The sequence below is a fragment of the Pezoporus wallicus genome, unplaced genomic scaffold (assembly GCF_028554395.1).
Source record: "Pezoporus wallicus isolate ANWC-B61680 ecotype Strahan unplaced genomic scaffold, APGP_CSIRO_Pwel_v1 contig_6401, whole genome shotgun sequence".
In the NCBI taxonomy this organism is placed as follows: Eukaryota; Metazoa; Chordata; class Aves; order Psittaciformes; family Psittacidae; genus Pezoporus; species Pezoporus wallicus.
Genome location: NW_026638608.1, coordinates 1,983,072 through 1,995,222, shown reverse-complemented (window position 1 = coordinate 1,995,222; position 12,151 = coordinate 1,983,072). Strand labels below are relative to the sequence as shown.

Sequence of the window (12,151 nt, the reverse complement as noted above, 5' to 3'; positions counted from 1 at the left end):
TGACATTCCCTTCTCAACTGTGTGGTAGAGCTTTTTTTGAAGTCAAGTCATTTCCATTTCCAGTAAAACCTGACCCATTGTGCAGAATGCAACTTTTATGCGTTATGGAAATGTTACATTGATGTTTTAAATCCACGGGCATGACCCAGACAGCAGTATTAGTGCTTGGCAAGATGGCAAGTGCCCAGACAAAACAGCTCTAATCCATCAGGTGAATCTACAATGCACACAGCTGAAACACATGGACAGAGGAGGCAAAAGAGAATGAAACATACACAAGTGCAGAAGAAAGATAAGGAGTAAAGCTAACCCTTACTGTTATTGGTGCTGTTGCCATTAAAAGACCCAGCTGTGCTGCTATTGTCTTTCTCTTTGTCTTGATTCTCAAAGTCCATGTTAAGAGACCTGCAGGAAACAAAGCAAACTTAACAGACAAGTTTTGAACACATCAGCTACCATCTCCTTACCATTCTACCACAGCACGCTGAAAAAACCCTTTCATGCTGGTTACTAGAAAAAAACATATATAGTGGAAAAATCAAAGAATAAATAAAATACATAAAATAAATGCTTACAATTACAGATAAGGCATCAAGTTACACAGGTTCTAGCAGTGAGACCAGTTACCACAGGGTCTGAGCTGGTAAGTGTTAACAACAAACCATAACAAAAATACTGATCTGTGTTACTGGGAAGTGCTGAACGTGATGGAAATGCAATAAACGGTTCAATACTCTGATGAATTTTAACTCTTTCCAAGTTCTTATTTTGATTCTTTTCTGTCAAATTCAACTATCAGGTTTCATTTTTAAAACAAGATTATTTCCTTCCTCTAAATCTCATTATAAATGATGACAAAAACTAGCTTATGTCTGCCTAACAGAAGGTCTTACTTCATCGAATAGATTTCAGCAAAGCCTGGGAAGTAACCAGATACGTTTTACATACACATAGAACAGATGACTAGAGGGAACTCTGAGTAAGCAATACAAATTAATACAGTTTAATTAATCCACAGGAACTCAGGACATTGCCCTATGTACCCAGCTCAGTTGTAATTGATTCATCTTTTCATCTGTATAGATAGGCACTTTAAAAGTTCCAAAATAAGAGAGTATTCTACCCCCTTTGCCATAGTCTTCCATCACTTACATGCCAAAATTTGTTAGATTAGAATTTAGAAGTTGCACCAGGAATTTCACTTAAGGTCTTGGCCAACCAGTATTTCTATCATCACATTCTATATTGTTTTCAGTAAAAATACTAGCAACAAAGTTTACCGTGACAGTCCCTCATTCTGATACATGCATGTCATCCATGATTTAGTTGCATATTTATGTATTACAATAATCTACAGAGAACCACTCTATGGTTCTCACCATACAGCTCCTGTCTTAAATCTGCAGAAGCATCCAAGTACTTCAGAATAACTTCGAGGTCAACAGGCACTAAACTCCTTTTCAAACTTAGCTGTAACTGCACTATGCAAAGTTAACAAATTCTATTTGATTTACCAGACAAGTAAAAAATACACCACACTCTTCTATACAATTCAGCAGGTATGAAAGTTATTTCATTTCATTGTATATGTTAACTGTGCAATGCACAGGCAAGCAATTCTGTCCTGCAGTCATATAAGCTGAAATCAAGCACCCACAGGTCCATAGCAGCAAGACCAGTGTGGGGTATTAAAGAAAGAGGGGTTCAGCAGTTTTACTGTATGAAACAAAAATGAGAAAAAGGCTCTTCCAATATAAAACTGGTTTGTTTCTTCCGTTTCTGTTATGCAAGTGGTATGAAATTAAAGCAGCTTTTTGGCTCAGGCAAAATATGAGGAAGCTTCAACCTCAGACACACAGTACACAGATTATGGATTGTCAGCTAAAAAGTTGTCAAAAATACAAAGAGGAAATGGAAACCACTAAAATTCAATCAAATTAACCTGTTTTCTTGGCTTGTTTTAAAGATCTCTCTGCTCTGCATTTTGCTTGGGATGCCTTTATCCTTCATTCATATTTCCTTTTTCCCTGTTAATGCACTGTAGCCTCATAACTTTCCTCTCAAGCAATATAAAAATCAGGGGGGAGGCTGACAACCCCCCAGGGCTTGATCCAGGATTCAGCCAAACAAGACAATTCTTTTCTCATTCTCAGTGCAGCATTTCATTCCTCTCTGACTTACTGCAGTTTAGCAAGAACTTCACACCACCGGTCTCCCCGTGGCACTGGGCAACTTGTAATTTAAGGGAGTGCTATCAGCAAAGAAAACTGGAAATAAACTATTAGAGCTATTATTTGTGAACAGCTTCAGCCCCTCTGCTTTCATTGCAAATGTCAGCAATTATTACCTCTACACGTCCTACCTCAAAAGTAGGCATAAATTAGGGAATTATTTTCACTTAGCAACACAGCTGCTGATCCAAGACTTTTGGAATAATTTCCAAGTGGTTTTTGATGCGGCTCTTCCCTCTGCTGCAAATTATTGCTAAAGTGATCACTAAACCATCTTCCAAGAAAACATCCTCCAAGAAAGTTAAAAATGAAACTATAGAACAAGATCTACTCAAAACTACTGGGCTGTAAAGAAACTGCAAGCTGAGAAACACTTGCTGTTTTGTTCCCGTTTCTGCTGGCCTTCCAAAGGCAGCATTCAGCCAGCACCTCCCATCAGGCAATAAACTACAGGGTTGTTTCTCCTGTGGGCCCTCACAGCTCAAGTTGGTAGGATTTCTAGCACAATGTTTCAAAGCAAGCAGGGCTCAGCCTCCCACAGGGAACCACTCAGTAGGGTTATACTAAGGCCAAAGGAATGAGTAAGCTGCTGGCACATTACTACCATGAAAGTTCAGATTCAGCTATGGATCACCACCACTGCAGTAATGCTTCAGGGAAACCCTGCAAGAGAATATTCTTATGAAACAACAGAGGAAATATGAAAGCAAGAATGTATCTTTGGGGTGCTTGCAGATGCAATATACTGAGAAGTTACTTTTTAATCTACTCGGGGAGGAGAGGCACTGAACAGCTCTGGGACTATGAGAATTGTGGGTTGTCACAGAATTGCCAGACTTTGATTGCTCTAAATAAAAAGCTACAATCAGAATCAGTCACTGACCCGAGACAAGTTAATTCAACCAACTCTCAATGCATATTACAGAGAGCGAGCCTGAAATGTGTTGTGTGCTCTAACATGGCTACAGTCATTTGTAAAACGACTAAAGGACAAGTTCCAGTACCAGATCTGGAGTGAGAATAAGAACAGGGGAAACAATAGCAGGAAGTGCACGTAGAAATGTCTTCACTGCCTGTATGGAGTAAGAGTGCCTAAGTCCCATGTCTCTGGTAAGAATATCTCACCTTCCCCAGGTGTTTTATGTGCACCCACTGTGCACCACCACTGTACCATTTGGTGAGAAGGGGCTATCCAAACCCTGGTTCACCCTGCCAGCACTGTGGCTATAGATGGTTAGGAACTCCAAGCACAGCCTTTCTTTTTACTGTTAAATATGTATCCCGATTTCCATAAATGTCAAGCCATAAAGGCAACCATAAGGACACCTTCTGAACTACCTTCTGTTTACACACGTACTTTAGGCACCCAGAGCCTAGAGACAGAAGACACCAGTTTCACCCCATGCTGCTTGGTTTGGTTTAGAAGCAGATACTTGAACAGGTCGATTCTGGGTTAAATCTGGCTTTGCATAAGCTGAGAGACCATGTCTGGGTATGTGACAGGAGAAGATTTACCTGTTACCTGCCTGCAAAGTAACCCAAACATTTAAAGAAGCACTTGGATGAGGATAGGTGACTGTCTTGCAAGAACCCATAGGAAATAACCTGCTTCAAGCTAAGCTCACCTCTTTAAAACCCCAGAACACACACATATACTTGCATGCTCCAGTTTACAAGTTGTAATGGTTTAAAGGATTATATTTGCTCCTTTGGCAGTCGATAATAAAATACATCAAGGACTGAGAAACGTTCAGAAGGGTTTGAAGCTAAAACTCCTGACCCAGTGGAAATGTAGGAAGTAAATGTTCACTCAGACAGCAAGAGAAGCAGGAACTCATTTAAACTATTCTGCATTCTGGATGTGGACTTTCCCCATGATCTGTAAGGCAGTCTTCTGAATATCTTGAGGGTTTGGGTTTTTTTTGGCGTGTTTTGGTTTTGGACAAATGCTGCTTGTATGCATAAAGACAGCGGACAGCATTTCCTCTGTTCCCCTGAAACGTCTTGCATTAGATTAGATCCACCACACACATGGATTTTATCCTAATGACTCACCCACCCAATTCTTTCTGATCCTATTACTGCACTTGAGTTTAAATCACTTGCCATAGCAATACCACAATAACTCTATTTGCTGCTTTTCAAACTGAAAATCAGAAACCAAGCCCACTTTCTGCAACAGGATGGTTAACTAATAAGTGCTATTGTATTTTTGTCTTATGACAGCTCCATTTAAGATGAAACACTCAAATCTAGGTGAGGGCACCACTGCTGTCACTTGAGAATGAGCACCCTGAGCCATAATATTCCCCTTTTTTGCAAGTCACTTTTCTAAGAAAATTAAGAAAATCCACCCACTTTGCCAGAAGTTTTTATTTTACTACTTTAGGAATTTACTAAACAAATATAATTTTGCCATTTACTACCACACCTGGTTTCTTACCACTACTGTACAATTTTCTGTGAAAAACCTGCTTTTGTTCTCACTTGCCCACCAAACAGAACAGGAATTTGTCCAAGCCACCACCGTAACTGCAGGTTCCAGCTCAGACATCAGCTAAGGAAACCACTTACAGGAAATTAAATGTAAAACTAAGGGTCCCTCTCTTGGTCTGTAAGAGTTTGCATCTTGGGGTCCTGAGGATATGTGCAAAGGAAGTGGACTAGAACAGGACATTTGGTCCACTAGTTTGTATCCATCACCATTCTACTACTTCATCCAGTGAGTTAGACTGCTCTGAAGTCTGCAGTCCTTGTTGCATGGGCAATTTTAAATGTAAAACATCACCCAAGATGGTAAAAGAGCATGTGTATATAGGAATAGGATGGCAAATAGCAGGGAGAGATTTTTAAGAGCAAGGAGCTTCGAGAAGGGCAGGCAGTTTAAGCTCAAGCACTCCTGCTGCATTATGTTTTCACAACTGAATTTTCATAAATGCTATGGCTTTCTATGTTCTTTTTACACAACTGCATAAATTCAAATAGCTGCAAATTGAATTAGTCCCTCAACTGACCCCAAACTTGATGAAAAATACCAAATACATTCTTTTATTTCCTTTTTATTTTCATCATCTCTAGATTTTGTTTTCCTATTTTATTTCCATCAGCAGTGCTGTTACCTAATACTTGTTAAGATAGCTCTTACCAAAAATTGGCTCTTTCATTATATGATCTTATTCGCTTATGATGGCAATTTAAAACCTCTCATCCTAACAGCTGCAGCTTACATCATATGTATGACCATGGCTATCATCTATTTCAGGAATACTCATAGCAGTTCAGAGACTTCACAGTGAGTGTATTGCCTTTTATCATAGACTTGTTAAATGAAGCAATGCTCTTCAAGAAACAGAAAGAAAAACATGCTGCACTTAAGTCTGAGAAAAATAATGCTTTCATGCTGTGATTAATTGTTGTTTTAATACATCAGTACAGACTTCATTCCTTAGGGGCCACTACATTAAAAGAAGCTCTAACACAAAATGCAAGTCTAAAGGGACAAGTGTGCTTTCTCTAAACTATAGTCAGGTCTCCTAAAATGGGGCTAATTTCATTTCTGAAGATTCAACTTTATCCTGCAGCAGTTCTCAGACACTTTACTGGAATACAATGCTGGTGGTGTTTCCCACTTCTGTATTAAGCTGTTACTCACACTCAAGTAAACAGCGCTGGGACTTGGGAATCTTGTTTTACAAGGCTTGCTTGCGATCATAAGGACACGCTGAATCAACCAACACTGAAATATTACATGTATCAATGACACTGCATCCCTGTCTCTCAAAAATCCTTTCAAACCCTCCAAAATCCAATTTTACAAAGCTGTCCTCAAGGACCAACTCCTAAGTTATCTTTTACGTGCTTGGAACTTGACACACAATTTTGTCTTGCAGAAATCTCAATGAGGTATTTATTCCTTTTCCATTTCCTTTTCAGAAGCAAGGAATAGTTCATTTGCCATCAGCCTGACAAAGACACAATGAAACAAAAGGCATGGACTGTATTCAGTCACTTGCCATGTTTTTATTAGAAAATGAAAAATTCTGGAGAACCTTAGAGAAAAATCTTACCTGAAACTGCCGTAGACTATGAGAAGAATGGAAATCAGGAAGGTAGACACTTGACTGGAATCCACAAGGGAATATGCCCTGGAATTAGGAAAAAGAAGGTGTCACAAGTGTCCATTTCTCCAGTACCATTTACAATTCTTTTTCTTACTATAATACAAATAGAGGATCGATGACAAATCTTTATGGCAGCTCTCTCCAAGGTTCCCATAGCATCTAGGAACGTAAAACCTTTTGTTTGTAAATTAACGTTTTATATTCAAGACCACAGCTTGCAAAATCTGTGCAACAACCCAAGAACAATTTAAAAGCCTTGTGGTGATTTATTCTGAACCCACCACGCCAGATTTTTTCTTCTCAAACAAGTTAAAATTTCTTCAATTGCAGCTAAGGCAACCTGGCAAGTAAATGACACTAACCTGGTTTCTGTAAGACTTCTTATGTCTTAACTGGTACAGTTAAGCTGCAATGTGGCAGTCAAGGTTCACTTGGCTCACAAAAAAAACCCAACCAAACCAGCAAAAACCCCAAAACCTCACCACACCTTGCAATATGCATTTATGGAACCAAACACAATGACTTCCCCATTACATCTTGCAGACCACTTGATACAGGATTCTCAACAGAAATTTCAGCAGGAGCCTAAAAGCCAGATTTAGATCAATGTCCTGATACAACATACCTATGTGCTCAAAGCACAGAAATACAAATATTCATATTTGCTGATTTTTCCCCTAACCTTGACAGACCAAACCCTACTCTGTAGCTGACACTGAAACTTTTGGCCCACACACAGGAACAGAAGGCAACCTCAACAGGTCCCCATCTGACAGCCAGCTGGGGAGAGTGGGGCTGATACCCTAGAGGACAGAAAATACTGTAAGGGGGACCTTGAGCAATGGACCAACGTGACGACAAGAGCTCGCAACCCAAGAGAAATGATCCCTCTGCTTGGCCCTTGTGAAGATGTGTTTCAAGTGCTGACCGCAGTTTTGGGGGGCCCAACAGAGAAAACCACTGGCACACTGGAGTAAGCCAAGCAGGGGGCCACCATGCTGGCAGGGATATGACAGACATGGAGAGGCTTTGAGGGTCACACTGCAACTCCCAACAGTTCTTCCACAACTTGCACTAAAGTAACGGAAAGGGAAGAGAATAATGCCCAATGGTAACTGTATGAGTCTTATCCTGCAAAAACGAGAACTAGGTTTTTCTGAAAACCAAACAAAAAGCCTCATTTCAGCAAGACTATGGATCTGGAACAGAGATAACTGAATTACATGATCGCTCCACATTAAATATCACTATGCAAATAAAAACTAAAGATACAAGACAGTTACAGAATCACTCATCCCACTCCCAATTCAAAAGCAATTTAGAGAAAACTACCAAACCACAAGACACACACTTTAAACTATTGTTAATATACAAACACAATTGTGAACCTTCTACTACACAAATTCAATATTAAAGATCCCTGAAAACCAGACTGCCTCTTTTAGATGAAATTACAGACTTGTGGAACAAGCTTTTTAAGAAATGAGAAACTACTCTTGGTTAATCACATAAATAACTTCAACATAACCCCACGCTGAAAGTAAAATACAGATGTCTTATTTGCTCAAGAAGTTGGCCAACACACAAAGATGATCTTAAGTTTTGGGGTTCAGCCATGTTTGACCTTTAGCATCCAGACTGGGGAACAGAGATCTTAAAAGCATCCATGAAGATCAATATACTGAATTGCAAATACATGCAACATGTAACTATATCAGTGTATATAAATGCTGATTATAGACAGTATAGTTCATAGCATGTTATTTTTAGCCAATGATTACAGCTAGGCACACACCTAAAAACAGCTTAAGGATGAGCATCCTAGTTTTATGTCATGTTACTAGCTTCAGAGAGAAGCCTTCCTTCCCCAACCCTGAGCAAAGGGAAAGGGAAAGTTTGTATGCTGTGTGGATTTGAGAATCAAGAGTGCAATTCCTCTATTACAAGAACAGTCAGGAACTCCAAATTTATAAGAAAAGCAAAATGATTAAATGGAATTTCAACCGGGATCAGACACATGTAGGGTTATGCACTCAACTTCATTAACTGATGTTCATAAAATTCTGTCTTCATAAATTGGCAAATGCTTTTGAGATGAACAATGTTTTCTATACAATTCATCATTCAGTGGCGACTTTGAAAGCTATGATAATTAAAATGCCATTTCATCGTAATTACTAAACATTAGTCAAAACAAGGCTGTAAATGTTAGAAAGATTCCTAAAACAGATAAAATAAGGATGATACACAGATCATGGATCAGCCCTCAGCATAAACCAGTAAGACGTCTATTAAAAACTGAGGGCCCTTTGGTACAATGAAAGAAATTGAATACATGTAAACTCATTCTAAACTATGATCTCATATACCATAACCCTACTGACAGACTGCAGTGATGATGAGGACAGCTATCTGCTGATTCTGCGCAAGGGGGAAACATGAATTAAAGTCCTTCCATCCTGCATAAGAACAGTGCAATAGCGCAATTATAAACCCATCACAGACCAGTGATGCTTCCTGACCCCTCCACACAGAGATCTTATAGCAGGGCATCCTAAAAACTCAATGCTGGTATCAGAAAAAAATCATGTTCCTTCATACTCCAGCAAACAGGTCCAGGGAGGCACAGTCACACTTTCCTTCTTCCTGAGGCAGTTGGAAAAAGAGCAACATAAAACAGACACAGCATGACAAGTCTGAGAGTAATTGCACAGCAGGAATCAAGCAAGCAGCTCAGGCAGGTCCAGATTCCAGTCAAAGTTTCCAACACAAGTAGCCCACAAGCAAACCTTAAGAATAATTTCACAGTGCTGAAGGCAATCTCATCGTAATAAACCCCTGCATCTTTTAACATTCTATAAGGTACAGCCCAAAACCTGAAAACAGAACTGCTTCCGAAAATCCTAATCACTGCAAAGTTCATTAAGAACCCTGGACCCCAAACAGACGCTTTCTAATGCATTAATCTAGACTAGAGATAATAAGCAGATGACAGCATCACATGAAAGAATCAAGAAGTAAGGCAGCAAAGGTTTGAATGTTATTCAAAACGCCAGTGATCTGCAAAGCCATTTGTATTTTTAACTGAAATTTAAATGACCTTCTACAAGTTCAACAGAGTCCATTTGCGTGTAACTGGGTTCTCCTACATTTCAAGTGTGCAAGCTCACATACTCCCACGGCCAAACACGGCATCAGGGCTACGTTCTTCTCCAATGGGATCAGCCAGAACCAAAACAAAAACCTACACTAATGCCATTTTTCAGAAGCTGACTTTGTACAGTCACATTTAACCAGCCTTCCACTGCACGGATAAAATGAAACCATCTTCCTCCTACAAGGTACTTGTGTAAAATTAAGCGTTTCATCTCAGAACAAGTAGCGGAAAATGTACAGAAGATACCTGTAACAAACCCATGCATTGTTACCCTCCGACTTAAAAACTGATTGTAGAAGCAATTCTCAGTACTTACTACATGACAACCCATGAAGATAAGATCATTATTCCTCCCTCTCACTCTGAAAGTTAATGCTGGATACAGCCACACAAAGACTGCTGTCTCGTGAAAGCCTTACTTCAGTGCAGCTCACCTGCGTGCTATGTTGCAAGAACAACTACCCACCAACCCCTCTCTATACTCTGGTATATACGCAGAACACTGCTCAAAATACAAAAGGCAAGTGGTTTCCCAGGGAAATACCTTTTTAAGGATTCTTATGCTACAACACCTGAAATTCAACATCCTTATAGGGAAGCCTGATTAAATAACTTACTTCCAAACCAACCAGACAGATTATTCCTCAGTCAAGTATCAACTAACTAAAACTAATTATTAGACCCAAGTATTTTACAAAATCAAACACACTGATGGCTCACTTTCCTCTGCAAGCTCCTTTGCTCAGCCAGCTAGTGAGAGGTGACTTCCCAAATGCTCTCTGTACAACTCAAGATCTCACTCTGAACCAGCATCTTTACATGGCTGAGCTCAATTTTAGCTAATTCTCTGCCATCAGGCATCTATTTCTGGCAGCTTCATGGGCAAGTGCTTACAACACAGAGCCTGCTAAGGCACGCCAAGACAGAGACACAGCAAGCACTGTTCTATAACATATTCTGTGTGTCAGCCCTACAGCTATACAGTGAAAGTATTGTCCAGACAACAATCCAAGCAGCGAGCTCTCCAGCCTGGCACAGACTGCTCCATGGACCTTTACCTACAGAACAATTCCAGGGATGCCCAGCCACTGTGACACACCACCACTTCCATGCATCCCAGAGTAACCACGCAAAATACACCACAGCAGTTACAGCTGGCGTTCCAAGCAGCACTCTCCCTTCTTCTGGGAAAAAGAATGAATAACCTCTGTATTCCCAAGGAAACAGAGACCTGCTTCATTCCCAGCTAGAAAAGATGGTACCCAGCTAATAGAAGTTGCAACAACAGTAACAGCAGAGACACTTGCACATTCTTTTTTTCTCTGTATCAGTAGGTGCAGGTCAAGCTCTCCCCCATTACCACAAGTCCAAAGTCACCTGTCTTTGGGAACATTCACCCTACAGGGTCTCTGCTGTCTGCCTGTTTAGGAATTTCTTGTAAAATCCTCTCCCTAGTCCTACTGTTTTCCCATTATGTACTTACTTTTTAATTTCTCTGTTTTCATTATTTCCTTTGCTCTTCCATTGAGGAAGCACTGGTTTTCATATGTCAGCTCTTCCTCACCATCAAGAGAAAAGCAGTTTCTTGCCACGAGTCTTGGCAGACTTTCCAAGCCAGCAGCAGAATTCCCTTAGGCGAAGCATGGTATTTCTTTTTGCCCCCTGCATTAGGCAACTCACTTTGTTCAAGGAAGACTCAGAGAAAGACAAAACAAGGAACCAAACTTGTCTCCTCATGACACTGCATGTGTTACCCCTCTACATAACCTACTTGTCATGGGCCGGTTTGAAATGACCACAACCAATGCTGCCATTACAAAAGCAACTTCTCTCCTTTTGCCAGTCACCACTTCCCTTTCTTCATCCCATGCCAGCACAACTGTTTGCAAAACCACATGGAAAACTACATCAGGGGACCTGTCTCCTTGAATAATAATGAAGAATGACTGGGAAGGATTCTCAAGCGATTCACATTCCTGATACGGCTTGTTTCAGGAGATAAAATCAAAGAGGGAAGGCTTTGCAATAGTGGCATTAGTTTAAGTACCCCAAAACTATCACCTAAGACACCAGGGAAGTTTTATGTGATTGAAATTACACATATACTCCTTTCTGCTTGCACAACAAGCCTACCAAGCGTTTGATCAAAGAAATCCAGCCCCTCAGTATGTCAGTAGAGAATCTTACTCCCCTGACTTCCAAGTGGGGGAGATACCATTGTGAGGAATTCTGCCAGGAGGGAATGAGGAGCCCGTAAACTGAAGTGCAGCCAACTGCACTAAAGGCCTTGGACACAAATCATTCTCATACGAAAGCTGTTAGAACAGCAGCAAGATACACTTTCCCTGTGTTTACTGTATATATATGAGAATGCAAACAACAGAGCAACAAATCACATGAACTAGTTAGTGCAGTAGATGAACTCCAAAGTTCACATGAAGAGTGTGTCATGTATTTTTCTTTACCAGTGATCATAACATCCAGGTGCTTTCAAAACTGAGGAAAATAAAACTATACAAGGGAGTATCTAGATAGGCTCCAGTAAGGATTGGATTAAAATGGAAGAGCTTTTACTTTACCTAACAGGACCAAATCTACAACTTGCAGACATCTATCACAAGAATTCCCACTGACAGGAATGT

At 40.2% G+C, this 12,151-nt stretch overlaps 2 protein-coding genes across 3 annotated transcripts in view; both read right to left on the bottom strand.

Annotated features, from left to right (window-relative positions):
- CUNH12orf43 (chromosome unknown C12orf43 homolog) overlaps nt 1-12,151 on the bottom strand; it is a 99,972-nt gene that overhangs the window by 26,432 nt on the left and 61,389 nt on the right. The gene's annotated exons all lie outside the window — the stretch shown is intronic.
- The window catches only part of SPPL3 (signal peptide peptidase like 3), a 64,081-nt gene that overhangs the window by 17,493 nt on the left and 34,437 nt on the right, over nt 1-12,151 (bottom strand). For both annotated transcript variants that reach the window (XM_057411473.1, XM_057411474.1), the window contains exons 2-3: nt 6,299-6,376; nt 317-405 (exon numbers count right to left, since the gene is read on the bottom strand). In XM_057411473.1, coding sequence (XP_057267456.1) covers nt 317-405; nt 6,299-6,376 — 167 coding nt within the window. The remainder of the gene's footprint in view (nt 1-316; nt 406-6,298; nt 6,377-12,151) is intronic.